This window comes from Camelus ferus, chromosome 6, assembly GCF_009834535.1.
Source record: "Camelus ferus isolate YT-003-E chromosome 6, BCGSAC_Cfer_1.0, whole genome shotgun sequence".
NCBI lineage: Eukaryota > Metazoa > Chordata > Mammalia > Artiodactyla > Camelidae > Camelus > Camelus ferus.
The window spans coordinates 21,267,531-21,287,127 of record NC_045701.1 but is presented as its reverse complement, the minus strand read 5'-3'; the positions used below and the strand labels follow the sequence as shown (position 1 = coordinate 21,287,127).

Here is a 19,597-nt window from a genome sequence, read left to right as displayed (position 1 = left end):
AGTGCAGGGGACCCAGACACCATGGCCTCACTCATAGATTCCAGCCCAGTAGTGGATCATGCAAGAGAAAAAGGTGGTGGTTTACCTGACGCAGATAGCGGTTACTCAGTGGATTCTCTCTCCTGTGTCTGTGCCCAAGCCTTCCCGGAGCTGCTGATGCCAGAGGGGCCCCAGGGGAAGGAGCGGGATCTCCCAGAGCCAGAGAACTCTGAAAGTGACGACAGCCAAATATCTGAGGACTCCCTGGCCGAGAAGGGGTGCCGAAGCCTGCGGGACAGCCCAGGGGACAGTTACCTCACCAGTGGCCATGGCCACCCAAGGGCCAGAGCTGGAGCCTCTGTGAGGGTCTTCACTACATCCTCAGACAGTGGACTGTTCACCCAGACTCAGAAAAGCTTTTCCCTTGACAGCCTGATTGACACTGAGGAAGAACTCGGGGACCATCGACAAGAAGAGCCTTTCTTCATTTCGGCTGACGAGATGCCCACAGAGACTTTCTGGCACTTGCAGCCCTCCAGTCTGCCCGGTGGGGACCAGGAGGCAGCATGCAGGCTTGGTGCCATCAAGCACAGGACAGGAGCCAGGCTGGATGCCATCCTGCCAGTGAGCAGTTCATTTTACCTGGATCCACAGCCCCCCTGTGAGCAGCCTGAGTTGGCGGTGGAGGCAAACTCCTCTGAACGAGCGCACGCTGTCCAAGACGTGCATCTTTCAAGAGGGAGCCCTCTGGTGTCTGTGGATTCCTGGTTTTCCTGTGACTCCAAGATCAATCCCAGCAGCCCCTCAGATTCTTTATGTCCGAGTCCTAATGTCCAGGATTTTCAGCCTTGTGGTTGGAAGAGGCCTGGATACTGGCTAAACACGGGAGAACTAAAGTCATCAGGTACAGAAATAGCTCTGCCGTATAGCTCCGAACTGCCTCAGGGCGGTGCTGAGCTGCCCTGCAGTGTCAGAGGTGTGCACGCAATCCCTGCTTCTGATATGACCAGGCTGTCACTCTGGGGCCCTTACAGGCTTCTCCAGTCAAGAGCTGATGGCACCTTTCAGGCCAGAGGTGTCCCTGACGCGGCCCAGCAGGGCATCTCTGAAGCTTCCGACTCTAGTGTGTCGAGCTTGTTGGCTGCCTCTGCCACCTCATTCACTTACATCGGCAGCGCTGGTGAGAGAGAGTGGGCCGCCCTTCAGCAAAAGTACCTCCTTGAACTGTCTCATCCTGCTTTGGAGGCCACAGAAGAGCCCAGGTCAGCTTTTGCCTCCCTCGAAGGAGACTCTGGTTCCCTGACCCAGGCTTCTGACAAGGGAGGAGATGCTCTATTGCCAGTTGGTTCTGGGGTACCTAGGAGTCTGGACTTCAGCAGCTTTCCTATTCATCTATCCAAAATTAAGCGTTTGAGAGCAGAGAAAGAACAGGACAGTTTGAGTGTCGAGATAGAAGGCACTTCAGATTTTTTTACAGCTAGTGAGAAGGTGAGTTGTAGTGGAACTTACTCGGCAGATGTAGAATCCTCAGCTTCTGGAATGACACACGCGCAGGCCTCCGCAGCAGAGAACAAGACAGTGCATCCCGTGAGGGAAGCACACGAAGTCAAAGAGAACAGCTTGGAAGAGTCCTCTCAAAGTAGCCAGAAACCTGAACTGATGACATCCTCTGATGAATGTTTCTTTCTGAAGAGCCCTTGTCACAGTGTTGTCACCATAGCCACCAAAGACCATCATCGTCCCCGAGGCAGGGCTCCCTTCGGGAGGAGCAGTGCAGACCAGGCGGGGCAATCAGGTCAGAGCGGCCAGTGCCCCCCACAGGAAGAGAACACAGACTCCCAGGAGAGCTCCCAGGAAGCGGTGGAAAGGCACAGCAGTCTTCCCTTTGCCTTGCTGTCGGGTCCAGAGCTGTACCTCCACTCTGCTCCCTGGAACCCACTCCCGTCTTCCCTGCAGCCACCTCCCTTGGAAACATTCTATGTGACCAAGAGCCGGGATGCCCTGACGGAAACCGCCTTGGAGATCCCGGCTTGCAGAGAAGCAAGAATGCCTTCCCCGCCCCCCAGAGAAGCCTGGGGCTTTGGGCCCAACCACCGAGTCATCCAGAATGTCTCTGTGAAGAATAAACTGCCAGTGCCATCACACAACCAGAATTCCAAGATGGTCCCATCTCAGCAGGGCACAGCAGAGAGGCCAGTTGTTCAGAACACCGAGGAAGTTAATGAAGAAAAGTGGAAACGCCCTGGAAATGTTAAAGAAGACAACCATAATTCAGTTTATTTTTTTGTCTCTCAGAACAGACATTTTCTTCCCTCTACCAGCGTAAAAGTATGTGAATTTGAAAATCAAGTTGGAATTTTAAATAAACACAGTCTTCCAACACTCAGGCAGGGAGAAAAGGCCTCTGTACAGTCCTCCTGCGGGGTCTCCTCAGACAGTGCTGGGTCTGGGGAGCCTCTCTTTGTGTGTGAACCTGAGACAGGTGGGGAAGAAGAGCAGGGGCAGAGTGCAGCCCTCAGACAGACCCAGGCCTTTGACACGAAGAGACAGTTTCATTCTGGGATCAGGTCTGAGTTAATCTATAAAACCATCAGTTTAGGCCTTGACAAGGACATGCTAGGGGAGGCTGCTCTTTCTTTGAAGCCCAGACCAGTACATCATAGAGTAAGCAGCCCAGAGACAGCAGCCCAGGAGGAGAGTCCGACCCATGAGGGAGAAGGGAGGAATGAAACTGGGCTTCTTGGAAAAGCTCTCCATCCCAAAGATGGCTCAGAAGAGTTTAAGTTTCCACAGACAGAGTCTACATGTGGAAGAGTCCAGTCAGTTACACGCTCTCAAGAAAGAAGCCACAGTGAAAGCAAAGTCCCTGGAAAGGCACAAGAAATGTTCAACTCCAGAGAAGCACCTTCTGGAAAGAAGTGGAATAAACAAGGTAATAATGCTGATGAAATGGCTAAGCTAATTAAGAGTGTAGTGCAGCTGGAAAATGGCATCTTGGAAATTGAATCCAAGCAGAGTAAGCAGCTCTGTGCTTCCCACACACTGGGAGTCAGTAAAAAGTTTGTGTTCCAGGACCCGCAGGACCAGGAGAGGGCTGACTGTGTGCTGAGGGCAGGCGGTTCTGGAAATGACGTATCCTTCAAGGATCAGCTCTCTTCTCCCAGACAGACAGATGATGTTATCTTTAGGGATGAGGAAGCTGGAGAAATGGAGGTTAACAGTAGCATTGGGAAGGATCCCCAGGTCCAGAAAATCACCCTGAGCCCGTTCAAGTTGAGGGAACGTGTACACAACATCAAGTTTGTGAGAGGGCGCACCTACCCAGCTGTGTTAGACAGACCTGCCAGGGACACTGGTGAGTTTTTAGGGGCATGTATGGCTTGCACCAACACCTCTGTTAATCCAGGGAGAACGAAAGCATTGGCTGGAGCTCTGTCACTGCAGCCCAGGCCTGAGATGTCTGCTGAGGAGGGTGAGCTGCTGAATGCAGTGCCCCCCAGAGGGCAGCTCTGGGACTTGGGAAGTCTTGAGGAGCTGGAGACTGTAAAAGGGTTTCAGGAAAGCCAACTGGCCAGACGCATGCGTAGTTCTAAGCAAGAGGAGACAGAAGTTCAAGGCAGAGTTGAAGAAATGGCTGTACAAAGAGGGGGCCTACAGGAAGAAGACAGAGTGGTCTCAGTGACTCAGAAAGTCCCTGGTTCACGCCAGCGTTGTGTGGGCGTGTCTTTTAGCCAAGAGAGTGGCCCGTTGTGGGGCCAGCCAGACTCCTGTGTGGCTCCTCACCAAGACCTGGGTAATACCTTCCCCTTGAATTCTCCAGGGCTGCCAGAAAGCTACATTCATACCCCTAATACTGTAGACATCTCTTCCGTTGACTGTGTGCTGGACCCCATGAAGTTGAAAATGCCCAGCAGCCCCTCAGTAACTGGAGCAGGGTGTCAGGACCAGCGTGGAGAGCCCAGAAGCCACGGCCTGCAGGGAGAAGTTAGAGGGGGCTCCCCTGTGGCACACTCTGGTTGGTGTGGGTCTGTGATACCCACGGCCATGGCATCTCACGGTCAATCCAGTGCACCAGGGAGCATTCCCCAGGGGACCGAGGGCAGGAGGTCAGCAAGCACCAGTCCCCAACACCACGCAGGGGACCTCAGAAGCACCTCCACAGACTTGAGTAGCAGGGTGAGTTTTCCTTCCAAAGCCAAGGCATCCATACAAAGAGGAACGGGAAGAGCCAGTTCCCAGAACAGGGCCTCTAGCCCATTTGAAAGGAAGGCCAGCTACCTCTTAGAAGAGCGGAACAGCCGAGACAGGGAGGTGAGGCCGAAGGCAGAGGAGGAGGCCAAGGACCTCAGTCCTGCCAGGAGTGCATTCTCAGCACCTGTGTCCCTGCCAAGGGTGCCTCAGCCGGAGCCCTCTGCCCATCCACCCACATGCCAGGCTGTGTTGGAGGGGATGGGACAGGCAGAGACCCAAGGGAAGCAGCTTCAGGACTTGGCGGCTGGGGGCACAGTTCTTCACTACGATGAGACTTCATTAGAGCCTGAAAGTTCTTCACGGGCCCCAGGCAGGCCTCAGTGTCCACAAGTGGGCCAGCCAGTGTCAGACAGGACCAGAGATGAGGGTGAAGCACAGGGAAATCATGTGGCATCTCTCTCTGCTGAACCAGGACACCTGTCAATTGATGAGAGGACATCTGTCCTTCAGGCCACACCCCCCTCTGCAGACAGCTTTCACCCTCAGCCCGACAATAACACAGGGCCACGGTGTCTCTCAAAGACTTCTTCCCACGCTGCCCCTGCTCTAGGTAAAAGCCATTGCACCGGAAAGCTGAGACATTTCCTGGGAGCAAGTGAACAGTTTCTTTGTCACTCCAGCTCTTCTGATGTCATAGAGAAAAGGAAAGAAGCAACCAGAAGAACACCTTCCTCTGCTGATCCTTTGGGCTCAGACCGGCTTCCTTCTCCTACAGCTGTGGAGGAGGACAGGAAGGTCACAGCCGAGGAAGCAGTGGCAGCCTTACCTTCTCAGGCCCCTTTTGATGATCCTGGAGGGATTCCACATGGGCAAGGCCAGTTTGCTGCATGGGAGGCTGCCGAGAATGTGCCCCCGGCCAGTCAGAAGAGAAGCCCAGCCCACCAAGAACCTGGAACTCTGGACAACACAGGTTCAGGTAACTTTCTAGAGGCTGCACAAGGAGGAAAAACAACCTGTTTTGAAAGTCAGCTTTTGATCTGTGATGTTGAGAATTCTGCCTGCCTCTCAGGGCCTAACCAAGACCAGGTCCAGTGCCTTGAAGCTTCTGCCAGCTTAGAAGAAGGGAGGGCAAGTCCCAGACAGGGTACTGTCCTCCCTGGAGCCCTGAGAGGGGTTGAACCGGAAGCTCCTTCGCAGCAGCACGTGAAGCGGGAGACGAGTGTTGGCTCTGGGCCAGCAGAAGCCTGCAGAGCTGGCAGTGAAGGTCCCAGGCCAGCTGCACCGCCAGATCGTAGACCCACGGGAGTTAGGGAGGAGGTCCCACGCAGATGCCCGCAGGAAATTTCAGGTTGTGTTGCCTCTTGGGGAAGCACTGAAGGTAGCAGGACCCTAAGGCCATCAGGGGGCCAAGAAGACAGCGAAACTCATTCTTGCCGGCAGCCGTGCGACCCTCAACCCATTGCTCCCCATGCTCGTTCCTCTCCTTCCATGCCTGTTCCTCCCTTTCCTTACAGAGGTGGTGACCTGGGCAAGGGGACTTCCAAGGCTGCCCCACACACTTGCCACCCACCCTGCATGGTAGCCTCCAGGGCCAGGGGAATGGATGAGAGAGGAGAGGGCCATTCCAGGGAGCCTGATATGCTCTTGGCATGTGGCCTTGAGCCCAAAGGCATCAATGTGGAATTGAGGCCAGCAGATGGCGACCCTCCAGAGCCCTCCATTGCTGCTGCTGTCCTGCCTCTGGCTCAAGGTGGCCACTCCCTTTCTGCCCCTGATGGGAAGACAAGTTCCCTCAGCCACTTGGTTGCTGATAAAAGGTCTGTAGGGGATCCTGAGAAAACGTTTGCTGAGAAGAAAGCCGGTACGGAGCTTGAGGCCTCTCCTTTCCTCATAAGCAGGTGCTCTGAGCCACCCAGGAGGTTTCAGGACAGCTCTGCTGGTGGCCAGAGAGCACAGGGCTCTCAGCCTAAGCCAGGACCACCTGCGACAGCTGGCAGACCACACACCCTGAATTTAAGTGAAGGGTCTGTTGGGCATGAGCTGCTGATGGGACCCCAGGATGGCACAAATGCCATCAGATGCCTTCCAGAAAAGTCACAACGTTCCTCTGAGTCCAGGGATCACAGTGGCTTGGATCCTCAAGCCAAATTCGTAGCAAAGTTAAAGTACATCTCCAGTCCCTGGGTTGACAGTCCTTGGGAGGAGGAAGAGCAACAGAGAGACCAGGCTTCAGGTGGGGGTGAAGACCCTACCCGGGGCAGCAGCCCCCTACACACTGATGAAGGTTGCTTGGGCAGCTGTCAGATAAGAGGTGCGGGCGGAGAGGAGATGGCTGTGCCCAGGCCCACTGTGTCCAAGATGTTCTCATCAGGCTTTGGAGACTCAGCCACTGTTCACCTGGAGCACCGTGGAGCACGTGGGCCTGTGGCCCAGGGCTCTGGGCCGCCCTCCCCTGGCGGGGAGCAGCTGGAGCCTCACCATCGGCGCTCGCTTCCCGTGATTGCAATCTCTGGGCCCAGACACTATGGACCACAGTTCTCTGTGGTCAGCTCTTCCCGGTCCCTTCAGGAGCTGAACTTGAGCGTGGAGCCTCCTTCCCCCACAGATGAGAAGATACAGGAGCCTCGGAGACTGTGGACCCCACATCTCGGGGGCTCTTCCTCAGGGAAGTCAGTAGTGAGACCATCTCTGAAAGCTGAGGGCTGCGATCAGGAGGCCTCACCTGACTTGGGCGATAGTGCTGCTGTCCCCAGGCGCCTGCAATCCGCCCCCACTCCGTACCCTACAACTTCAGCTCTCTCGTGCATGCCAACCCCTGATCTCATGGCCTCTCTGGAACAGGCCCAGCAGGGAAAGCCAGAGAGACTGGGTGGCCAGGCCAGGCCAGAGGAGCCTCAGTCTGAGGCAGGTGGAGGAGCACTACCCTCCGGCTCCAGCGACATCAATCCCTGCGTCCTGCCCTGGCGTCCGGAGGGGCCTGTGTGCATCGGCTGGAAGCAGTATGGGTTTGGCAGTGCAGTCGATGTCTCTCGTGGCCACACATCCCAGGGCCTGATACCACCCAGTGTGGCCCGGAGTTCCAGCATCGACGATGGCTTAGGAGACCAGAACTCCCCGTTGCGCTCCCACCGCAGCACCTGTGCCAGTGCCCGGGGCCTGTTGAGCACATGCAGCAGCATCCAAGAAGCCCGAGGTTCTCATGAGCCCTGGGAAGTATGGGGTTCCTCATTTGCCCTGGGGACCCCCCACATCCTGCTCAGCTCTGAAGGAGCAGCCCCCACTCACGGTCCTGACAGGAGAGCTCAGTTCCCGGGTACCCCTGATGAAGCGAGTGGTCTGAGGAGGGAGCCCCCCCGGGCTGAAGGAAGTGCTGCAGGCCCAGTGGATGAGATTATGCTGCTGTATCCGGCAGAGGCGGGCGACCCTGCAGGACAACCCAGGATGAGCACCTTGGAGCAGGGCACACAGACACCGGGCTGCAGGCCCTGCTGGAGCTACACTGACATCTGCTCTGCTCAGTCGGACCTGGCCTCCTGGGCCAGCATGCACAACCTGTCTCTCCACCTCTCGCAGCTCCTGCACAGCACCTCAGAGCTGTTGGGGAGTCTCTCTCAGCCAAGCGTGGCTGAAAAGGAGCGGAATGCCAAGAGAGAGACCCCAGGTGAGGCGCCTCAGGCCCTTATGATGGATGGCTGCACTCAGACCACCATGGATGAGGCCGTCCAGACTGACCGGGCCTCACTACCTCTGCATCTCCAGGCCCCAGAGGCCAACTCTCAGAAGATCAGTGTGGTCCTTGACAGGCTGGGCTCAGTTATGTCTGCCATGTCCCAGAAACAGAGACATGTCCCAGGGACACTTCAGAAGAGGAAGACAGAGGAAACAGGATGGAAAACAACAGGGCCCCTCGATCTTCAGGAAGAAAGCACCCACTGCCGGCCCCAGAGCCTTCCAGTACTGTCACCCCACTTGAGTTTTCAGAAAGTCCCCTTTGGGCAGAACCTGCTTTCTGTGAGCCCCCAGCCTTCTCCTGATGCCTCCCTGCCTCCCAGCCCCCGGCCAGAGGAACCCTCCTGCCTGGCTGTCAGCAGCCCTGGCCTCAGCGCATCTCCCTCCCCAGGGCGCTGCTCCGACACTGCAGAATTCTTTAGGCAACCCAGGGTCCAGAAGGCACAGAGGCCCACCAGTGCCTTGCTGGTGGACAGGGCCTCCTCCCCGATCCTCACACTTAGTGCCAGCCCCCAGGGGTTGGGGCTCCCCCTAGGTGCTTTATCTCTCTCGGCCCCCTCAGCCCTTTCCCTCGAAGGCCGAAGGAACCACATCTCCAGCCCAGGCCTTCCCCTTTGTGCCCCCAGGCCTCCAGTGGGTCATTATTCTCACACCACTGATGAGTCAGGCAGCTCCCAGAGACTGGGGGCTCCCTGTGGAGAAGGCAGAAGTTCCTTAGAAGGAGGTGATCGCAGGTCCTTCCTTGAGGCGAGCTCCTCAGGCAGCCCACAGCAGAGCACAAAACTCCAAGTTCGTTTTGTTGAGCAGCCCCTGCAGCGGCATCAGCCCAGGACCACCACCAGGGTCCAGAGCAGGCCGCTGCCTCCAGCACCAAGAAGCAGGAACCAGAGGGGGGCCGATGGCTTTGTGCCTGAGGACATGGCCTCCCTGGCATGTGACCCACTGAGCAGCAGAGGACCGAGTCAACGGCAGAGCAGGACAGAGAGTGGAGGCGAGAGCTCAGCATCTCCAAAGCCGCCGCTGCCCACTCTGGACATTCCCTCTTCACAGGGAGGCCCCCAGTGCCGCAGTCCCTGCCCTTTCTTTGAGTTGACTGAGACCCTGGGGCTCCAGGGTTGCATACTGGGCCCAACTGAGGCCTGCCAGCCTGAGGGGCTGCTGCGTCCAAGTTCCCAGATGCACACAGCCCCTGAGCCCCAGCATCATAGCCTGGGGGACCTCCCGGTACATAACAAGTTTAGTGACTGGTGTGGGGTTCAGGATGGCTTTCCTGGGGGTCTAGGTGTGATGGATTTGCCAGGGGCCAGATGTGATTGCAGCTCTGGAGAGCAGGGACAGAGGCCCCCAGAACCTCCTGCCGACCAGAGCCAGGCTCCTGAGTGGTCCCAGAGGGAGCAGATCCCCCTGCAAGTTGGGGCCCAGAACCTCTCGCTCAGCGTGGAGCTTACAGAAGCAAAACTGCACCACGGCTTCGGGGAGGCAGACGCCCTGCTGCAGGTGCTCCAGAGCGGGACCGGGGAGGCGCTCGCCGCTGAGGAGCCTGAGCCGCACCCCCAGGGGGAGCTGTACGCCTGGTGAGCCCCCAGCCTGGAGTGGGCAGCAAGGGAGGGGGGTGTGGAGAAGAAAAAGAACCCAGAAGGCTAACAGCTGGCTGTTCCCTCAGCCCTGGGATCTCCCATGGGTCAGAGATAGATCTTAAGGAGAAGGGTATTCAGGGCCAGCTTCAGCGGCTCAGTCACATTTATTCTCAGGCCAAAACAAACCCTGGAGAACCTCCGGAGAGAACGAGCTGAGCGACTTCAGAACTTCCGCCGGGCACGAAGCCTCAGCCCTCAGAAACAGCTGAGCTTCCCGTCTAGCTGGGATCTCCCTACCCGGGACCTGGGCTTACCCAGCAGGCGCCGAGAATACCTGCAGCAGCTGAGGAGGGATGTTGTGGAGACCACCAGGTATGGGGACCCCGGACCCCGTGGGGAGCAGGCTCTGCGTGGGGCGAGAGCATCGTGGGGAGCAGGACCTGGATTTTAGCGTCCTGCAGAACAGAGGCTGCAGCTTCCTTCACCAGGAGCGATTCCAGGACTGGGTCCTAACATGCCTGTGGACAGCTGGAGGCGGTTGTGGAGACTGAGGCAAAGGGAAAGGAGGATGTTGGGAGGGAGCAGTGGGGAGATAGCTGGGCAGAGGGCCTGTGATGTGCTATGTAAGACTTAGGCCTGAGCCTCGGGATGGATGTAAAACCAAACATGATCCTCTGGGCAGAGAGAGGGTGGGTCCTTCAAGAGAGTGGTGTTGAGCTGACCTGGGGTGAGCAGGCCAGGGCCGTCACCCACCCACCTCGTTAGAAGGCATCTCTCCACCCCTATGGTTTTCCCCAGGAGTCCAGGGTCAGCGTCAAGGTCTGCTCACCCGCCCTCTGACATAGAGCTGATGCTACAAGAATACCAGCGGGCCCGCGAGGAGGCCAAGGTGGAGATTGCCCGGGCCCGGGACCGACTGCGGGAGCGGACTGAACAGGAAAAGCTGCGAATCCGCCAGCAGATCATCTCCCAGCTGCTGAGGGTGGGAAGGGGGCAAGCCTCTGATTTCAGGGTAGGCCTGGAGCTGGGGCAGACCTCTGACTGGGTCTGCCATCACTGGGGCTGCTTCTGAGTCTTAGAACGTAGCATTTGGAGGGGGCATCAGAGCCCTAGTGCCAGCTCAGAGCTGTGCTCTTTCCACATCATCCATCATCCTCATCAGACCAGCTCCTGTTCCCGGGCCAGGGTCTAGGAGGAGGCAGCTTTGCTATATAGTTGGGGTGGGAGGTAGGGGAGGCCTGAGGGAGTAAGGCTGAGGCAAGAGGCACTGGGAGGGGACGGGAGCTGGGGAGATGAGAAGGGGTGGTTTCCGGGGTGATGAGACGTGGGTGGTGAGGGTGCACCTGAGGCTGGCTGACAGTGATCTGTCCTTCCCAGGAGGAGGAAAAGCTACATACCCTGGCTGCCTCCAGCTCCCGGTGCACCAGCTCCGATGGAAGCCTCTCCTCTGGTGTCACCTCTGGCTACAACAGCAGCCCAGCCTTGCCAGGCCAGCTCCAGTCCCCAGACAGTGTGGTGAGTAGGCACATGTGAGACACGAACCAGGTGCCAGGACCACTGTGGCAAGAGTTTGGGAGGAGGTTCCACCTCCCAGAGGCCACTGCTGACATGAGTCAGTCTCTTGCACGATGGCCTTTGGTCTTCCCTGTGGTTTTTGTCTCCCTCTCCCTGTTTGTTCATTCATTCAACAAGTGTTTATTTCACAGGCACTATCTTAGGCACTGAGCAAAACTGTTCTTGTCCTTAAACACATTATTAGAGGGATAAATATTAAACGGCTTATTTTATGACGATTTCATTATTGTTGCAGTGAGTTCTATGAAAAAGGGGTGCTAAGCTAGCATGAAACGGGGGACCTGGCCCGGTCTGTAGGGTCAGCACAGGCGCTCTGAAGAGAGTGTTTAAACTGAGATTGGAAGGTTGAGAGGTAGTTAACTCAGTAAAAGTTGGTGTTGGGAGATTCACAGCAGGCAGAAGAGCCTTCCAGGCAGAGGGCCCAGCAAGTGAGGCTTTGAGGGAGAAGGCGTTTGAGGAACTGAAAGAAGCTTCGTGTGGCTGGAATGTAAAGAGTGAGACAGGAGAATCACACGAGAAAGGACTAGAAAAGGCAAGGTCACGTCGATTCTACTGAGAATTCTGGCTGCTCTCTAATTCTTCTGATCATATTACTTCCCCAAAGCTGCTGACAAGCTTTTTAGCGGCAGGAGGAGAATGACAAGATGGCCAGAGAAGGGGCAGGAGCAGCAGGAGAGGGACAGACCCGCGCTCAACTTTGGCAGAGCCAAGTGGGGGTAGGGCCCTGCCCCCGTGGATGAGCAGACGTGGATGTGTCCGCATCCATGGGACGCGGTGGTGGATCGGATGTTGGAGGCGGGGAGAAGGAGGAGTCGGGAACCATGTGCACATTGGGCTCTAGAGGCTGATGATGTCCAAGGGGCAAGGAGCCCTGAAGGGGGCAGGTTTTTGAGAGGAAGATCACAAGTCTAGTCTTGTATTTACTGGGTTGAAAGTGCTTGTGAGAAATGCAGGAGAGCAGTTGGAATTCAGGCAGTTGGGATCCAGATCTGGAGCTCAGAGGTAAGATCTGGCTGGGGATATAAAATTTGAAATTATTTTTGTAAGCAAAACTTCAGTTAAAAAAATAATAGTACTCAACCAGTAGGAAAAGACATACAATGTCAAATGCATCTTTCAGTCTCCTTTTTGCCTCCTCAGAAGCAATCATCCATCCTAGTTTGGCGTGTATTTCTAGAGATAGCCTGTGTGTCTATAAGAATATGTATATCTTGTAAGAATGTGTGTATCTTTTTTGTAAAGCTCCTAAGTGGAAGCATACTGTACCCATTTTGTCCCTTTGCTTTTTTCCTTAAAAATATTTTTGGGATGTCATTTCATGTCAGTAAGTCTAGTGCTGACTTGTTCTTTTTAACAATTGAATAATGTTTCCTTTTTCTCTCTTATTGCATATTTTTAAATGTACTGTTTTGTATAGATTATATATTCATGTAGTAGAAAAGGCAAGAAATACATTCATCTATAAAGGTATCCAGGGAAATAGCCATTCCTGTCCCCCGTCTGCCTAATCCTTCCCTCTCACCCGCCCAAGAAGACATGAAGTTATTTATGAAAGCATTATTTGAAGTGGTAGAGTTGGAAGCCATTTAGAGAATCCATCAGTGAGAGAATGGATGTGTAAAATGTGGTGGATGCACACATGGAATACCGTGTAAGAGTCAGCGTCCACAGATTGGAGGAATAATTAAGGAGAGTACTGAGTGAAAACACCACGGAACAGAGTGAGTGTAACATGTTACTGTTTGTGTAAATGAAAACGATATGCACACAAAATAATCCTTATGCAAGAACACATACACACAAGAAGACATACCCTTTTTTACTGAGAATGATTTAAGGTGAGTCGGAGAGGGAAATTAGGGATTTGAAGTTAAATTTTTTTTTTAAATTACCTACCTAATCTTTGGAAATGGGGTGTAATTATCCTGTGAAACTGAGAAGGCCTGATGTTTGGGAGGATTCGTTCTTTGGAAAATTTATCCTGTGGAAAGTGGTCTGTTGAGATCAGGGGTTGGCAAACCCCTCTGGCCACATCTGGCCCACCGCCTGCTTTTGTGAATGACGCTTCACTGGAATGTAGCCACACCCATCCGTGTGTGTGTGTTGTCTGTGGCTGCTTTCATGCCACAGCCGCAGAGGTGAGTAGTTCCATCTATTGAAATGGTCCACAAAGCCTTAAATGCTTACCATATATACGCTTTACAGAAAAAAAGCTTGCCAACCTTGGTTTAGATTTTCCCTCTCTTCCGGACTCAGTTTTTATTCTAACTTGTTAACTTGTGCTTTTTAAAATAATTACTTCCTTTTTCAGTGATAATTTCTTAGTCTTTCCTTGTCTCATGGTCAGTAATTTTGTAGAATATGTTTACTGTTTTCTCATGATTAGATTGTGCTTGTGCATTTTTGGCAAGAAACCAGGGAAACAATGTGTCTTCCTCAGTTGGGGTTGCCAGATTAGCAAAGCAAAATGCAGGATACCAGCTAAATTAGAATTTCGGAGAAAAAACAAATAGTATCATAGTGTAAGTATGTCCCGTGCAATGTCTTATCCTCGATGCATCATATCAGAGGATATGTGATGCTGTTATGTCTTATTAGTGATATTAACCTTGAAGTTACTGTGGTGGCTGGGACAGCTGCACTGAAAGCTAGTATTTTTCCCTTTATAATTAGTAAACATCTTGGGAGAGATACTTTGAGACTATGCAAATATCCTATTTTTCCTGGAAATTTTGCCTACTTATTTTTGCATCCATTGGTATATCTTGCCTGAAAAAATTATTACTGTGGTTTTTTTAATGGCAATTTTGTATTTCCATCATTTCTTCTACACTTATTAATTGGGATTTTTCTAAAAGGACGTGTTATCCCTTCTCTCCCTGTTTAGATTTCTTCAGTTATTTATTTTGTTCAGTTTGGACTCATAAATACATTATCCGAGGATTATAATCCAATACTATCATTATTAATTTCATTGCTCAGATTGTTCCAGATCTCATTTGGAATTCTTTCAGATTGGGTCCTGTGCCCTTTTAACATGCCCATCCTTTTTTGAGTACTTCCTTACTTTAATTCATTTATTATATTATTGTTGTTATAATTTATCAGCTTTTAGTGTATTCACAGAGTTGTATATCTATCAACACAATCAGTTTTGAATATTTTATTTTTTTGTTTTGTTTTGGGGGGTAGGTAATTAGGCTTGTTTATTTTATTATTTTATTTTATTTTATTTATTTTTATTTTTTATTTTATTTTTTATTTTTTCTTATTTTTATTTTTTTATTTTATTTTATTTTTAATTTTACTTTATTTTTATTTTATTTTATTTATTTTTTATTTTTTTATTTTTTTATTTGATTACATTTTATTTTAATTAATGGAGGTACTGGGGGTTGAATGCAGGACCTTGTGCATACTAAGCATGTGCTCTACCACTGAGCTATACCTTTCCCCCTGGAATATTTTTATTACTCCAAAAAGAAACCCCATGCCCCTTAGTTGTTACTGCCCAAACCCACCATTCCCAACCCTGTGTAAACCACTAATCTACTTACCTTCTTCCTCTGTGGATTTGCCTATTCTGGACATTTCATATAAATGGACTCATATAATATATGGTCCTTTATGACTGGCTTCTTTCAGTCATAACATTTCTGGGGTTGTATTAATGTCCTAGGGTTGCTATAACAAATTACCATAAACAGTAGTAGTGCAAAACAACTGAAATTTATTCTCTCATAGATTTGCGGCCTAGAAGTCTGAAATTGTGGTGTTGACAGGGCCATGTTCCCTTTGAAAACTGAGGGAAGAATCTGTTCATGCCTCTCTGCAATTTCTAGTGGTTGCAAGTGATCCTTGGCATTCCTTGGCTTGTAACTGTATCATTCCAGACTCTGCCTCTGGCATCACTTGGCTTCTCCCCAGGGGTCTCTGTGTCCCTGTGTCTTCATAGGACTTCTTATAAGGACACCAATCATTGGATGTAGGGCCCACTCTAATCCAGTAGGACCTCACCTTAACTTGATTACATCTGGGAAACCCCTATTTCTAAATAAAGTTAGAGATAGGAGGGGCTGGGGCCTCAGCGTATCTTTTTTGGAGGACAGTAATTCACCCCACAGCAGGGGTTCATCCACATTGTAGCATGTATCAGAATTTCATTCCTGTTTATGGCCAATAATATCACATTGTGTGACTGTCACATTTATTTGCCTGTTCATCAGTTGATGGACATTTAGGTTTCCACTTTTTGCCTATTATGAATAATGCTGCTGTGAACATTAATGTACAAGTTTTTGTGAGCACACACTTTCACTTCTCTTGGGTATTTACCTTGGAGTTGGATTGAGATCATAGAGTAACTCTTATTTCACCGTTGAAGAACTGCCCAACTCTTTTGCTTTTTATAAATTTTATTTATTTTATTATTACTTGGAGGGGAGGGAGGTAATTAGGTTTGTTTGTTTGTTTAATGGCAGTATCGGGGATTGAACCCAGGACCTCGTGCATGCTAAGCATGCGCTCTACCCCTTCAGCTATACCTTCCCTCCTGCCCAACTCTTTTTCAAAGTGGCCACACTATTCTACAGTCCCATCAGCAGTGTATGAACAGTATATTTCTCCACATCCTGGCCAGCACTTGTTATTATTCATCTTTTTAATTATATTCATCCCAGTGGATGTCAAGTGGTACCTCACTGTCATTTTGATTCTGATGGTTAGTGGTGTTGAGCATCTTTTCATGTGCTTATTAGCCATTTATAAGTTTTTCTTAGAGAAATGTCTTTTCAGATCTTTTGTCAATTTTCTAATTGGGTTATTTGTCTTTTTATTATTAAGTTAAAGAGTTCTTTATTCTAGTACAAATTCCCTCTCTGTCTTTGAACTTTCTTGATGGTGTCATTTGAAGCACAAAAGTTATAAATGTTGATTGTGTCTATTTTTTCTTTTGTTGCTTGTGCTTTTGGTTTCATATCTAAGAAACTATTGCCTAATCCAAGGTCACAAAGATTATGCCCCTGTATTTTCTTTTAGTAGCTATATAGTTTTAGTTCCTACATTTGAGTCTTTGATCCATTTTTTTTTAATTTTTAAATTCTCTGTTTTTTAAAATTTTTGATGTACAGCATGACATCCCAGTCATGCATATACATACATATATTTGTTTTCATATTATTTCACTAAAGGTTATTACAAGAAATTGAATATAGGCCCCTGTGCTATACAGAAGAAATTTGGTTTTTTTTTTTATCTATTTTCACATATGGTGGTTAACATTTGCAAATCTCAAACTCCCAAATTTATCCCTTCCCACCCCCTTTCCCCCAGTAACCATAAGATTGTTTACTATGCGAGTCTGTTTCTGTTTTATAGATGAGTTCATTAGTGTCCTCTTTTTTCTTTTTTAGTGTCCTTTTTTTCTTTTTGATCCATTTTAAATCAATTTTTGTATCTATATTGAGAATTAGGGATCACATTTCATTGTTTGGCTTGTGGATATTCAGTGGTCCCAGTACCGTTTGTTCAAACAGCTGTTCTTTTCTCCCACTGAATTGTCTTGGCGCCCTTGTGAAAGATTAACTGACCATCAATGTGTGGATTGATTTCTGGACTCAGTTCTATTCCATTGAATTATGTGTCTATCCTTATGCCAATACCACACTGTCTTGATAACTGTTTAGGCTTGTAGTAGAATTTGAGTATGTCCTCCAGCTTTGTTTTTTTCAAGATTGTTTTGGCTATTCTGGGTCCCTTGACTTTCCATTTGAATTTTAGGGATAAATTTGTCAACTTCTGAAAATAAGTCATCTGTGATTTTGAGAGTGCATTGAACCTGTAGATCAGTTTGGGGCAGGTTACCATCTTAACAATATTAAGATTTTTGATCCACGAACATGGGATATCTTTCCATTTATTCAGGTCTTTATTTTCAACGATGTTTCATAGTTGTCAGAGTATAAATTTTGCATTTGTTTTGTTGAATTTATTCCTGAGTATTTTTGATGCTATTGTAAGTGGGCTTATTTTCTTAATTTCATTTTTGGTTTATTCATTGCTACTATGCAGAAATACAATTGATTTTGTATATTGATCTTGTCTCCTGAACTCTTGCTGAACTCACTTATTAGTTAATAGTATTTTAGTTAGACTCCTTAGGATATTCTATACACAGGGTCATATTATCTGTCTTTTTGTTGTTGTGGTTGATGTTTTCTTGCCTAATTGCCCTGTCTAGAATCTTGAGAACCATGGTAAATAGAAGTGGTAAGAGCAGACATCCTTGTCTTGTTACTGACTTCAGGAGAAAACCATCCAGATTTTTTACAATTAAGTATGTTAACTGTGGGGTTTCCATAGATAATCATTATCAAATTGAGGAAATTTCCTTCTAGTCCTAGCTTATTGAGTGTTTTTATCATGAAAATACTGGATTTATTTAAATATTTTTTCTGTATCTATTGAGATGATCATGAGGGTGTTTTGCTTCACTCTATTAATACAGTGTATTATATTGATTTTTCTGTGTTGAACTAACCTGGTATTCTTGGGATAAATCCCACTTGGTCATGGTGTATATCCTCTTTATATGTTGCTAGATTCAGTTTACTAGTAGTTTGCTGAGAATTTTTGTATCTGTATGCGTAAGGGATATTGGTCTGTACTTTACTTGTGATGTCTTTGTTTTTTTGTATCAGGGTAATCTGGCCTCATGAGTTGAGACGTTTTCCCTCCTCTATTTTTTGGAAGGAATGTATTTCACTAATGAAGCTATCCCATCTTTTTTCTTCTGTGGGAATGTTTTTTTATTACTAAATTTATTACTAAACCTTTCTTACTAAATTTACTTGTTAAATGTCTATTCAGATTTTCCATTTCATCTTGAGTCAGTTTTGGTAGTTTGTGTCTTCTAGGAATTTGGCTCATCTAAGTTATCTCATTTGTTGACATGCAGTTGTTCACAGTATTAATTCATTTATTTTTATTTTTCATAGATGTAAATATCTAAAGTTTAAAATTTCCCTCCGAGAATGCTTTAGTTGTATTCTACAAGTTGTGATATATACTTTTTATTACCTTTGTTTAATAGTAATTTTGCAATTTCAGTTTGTATTTCTTCCTTACCCAATTGTTGTTAAGAACTTTTAAAAACTTTTTTGGTAGAAAAGCCCTTGTGTTTTCTGACTTTGTTATTAAATTTTAAATTTGTTTGCCATGTGTTGAGGGAATGTATGATTTCAGAGAAAGTATAGTTACTATTTTTTATATTTGAGGGATATTTTAATCATGAATTTTCCATGGGCTTCTAAAAATCTTGTGTTATCTTCATTTGTGGTCTGTATTTTCTCTGCTTTGGGGGTGTATATGTGTCTTCTTTCCAATAATTTGGAAGTCTTTTTTTTTTTCCTTTTCATGATCACTTGTATATCTTTAAATAATCTTTATTTTTTTTGTTTTTGTTTTTTGTTTTGGGGGGCAGGTGATTAGGTCTATTTGTTTATTTTTTGGATGGAGGCACTGGTGATTGAACCCAGGATCTCGTGCATGCTATAAATAGTCTTAATGTCCTGATTAAGCAGTTTTCTTTTCACCCTGGCTATAGAGCATGAGGAGATCAGTGCATTTCCACCTTCTCTCCTTTTTTCTCTTTACCTTTTGTTACAGAATTTCTGCACTGCTTATGGTGTTTGCATTCAGAGTTCTAGTGCTGGTTAAATGGACTCTGCTCACTTGCAGTTCTTCGGCATGCATTCTTTTTTCCACCCTGGTCATTCTTCCTCTTACAATTTCTTCAAGAAAGACTCAAGGGTACTATACTCTCTAGGTTCTCTGAGTTCATATTTGAAAATGTTTTATTCCCACTTAAATGAAAGAATAGGTTAAATTCCTAGAAGTAGGAGTGCTAGGTCAAAGGATATGTGCATGTTTAATTTAAAATGTCTGATAAATATTTCCAAAATATACCTATTTACACTCTCAAATAACAATATATAACACTGCCTACTTACCCATACTCAGCTTAACAGAGTGTTTATTAAGGGCTTTTCCCTTCAATCTTTGCCAATCTGACAGGCATAAAGCAGATTTTATTTTAGCTTTAATTTGCAGTTCTCTTGTGCCTGAGATTGAATGCCTTTTCAGATATTTCTGGTCCTTTGGTCTTTTTGCTCTGCCTGCCAGTGTACTGGGTCTGCTCTGTTAGGTTGTTCTTTTGTTTTTGGAGGCCTTTCTTTATATTAAGAAAATTACCCTTTTCGTTTGTTTAAAAAAATTTTTTTTGTTTTGATTTTTTTAATGAAAAAAATTTTAATATGGGGAGGTAATTTTAGGTTTATTTATTTTTTTAAACAGAGGTACTGGGTATTGAACCCAGGACCTTGCACATGCATTCTACCACTGAGCTATACCCACCCCTTGAAAATTATCCTTCTGTCATTTGAAAGGCCAGTGTTTTTTCCTAGTTTGTTTTTATTTTATGCTATGTTATTTAGTTTTTATCAGTCTTTTCTTTTATGGTCTCTGGATTTTGTGGCCTGTTTAGGAAG

The 19,597-nt window shown here is 48.1% G+C and overlaps 1 protein-coding gene across 7 annotated transcripts in view; it reads left to right on the top strand.

The window, feature by feature from the left end:
- The window catches only part of STARD9 (StAR related lipid transfer domain containing 9), a 114,117-nt gene that overhangs the window by 84,467 nt on the left and 10,053 nt on the right, over positions 1 to 19,597 (top strand). For 5 of the 7 annotated variants that reach the window (XM_032481393.1, XM_032481395.1, XM_032481392.1 and 2 more), the window contains 4 exons: positions 140 to 9,473; positions 9,651 to 9,848; positions 10,275 to 10,488; positions 10,854 to 10,991. In XM_032481393.1, coding sequence (XP_032337284.1) covers positions 140 to 9,473; positions 9,651 to 9,848; positions 10,275 to 10,488; positions 10,854 to 10,991 — 9,884 coding nt within the window. The remainder of the gene's footprint in view (positions 1 to 139; positions 9,474 to 9,650; positions 9,849 to 10,274; positions 10,489 to 10,853; positions 10,992 to 19,597) is intronic. The other 2 variants (XM_032481398.1, XM_032481397.1) reach the window with 2 other exon arrangements.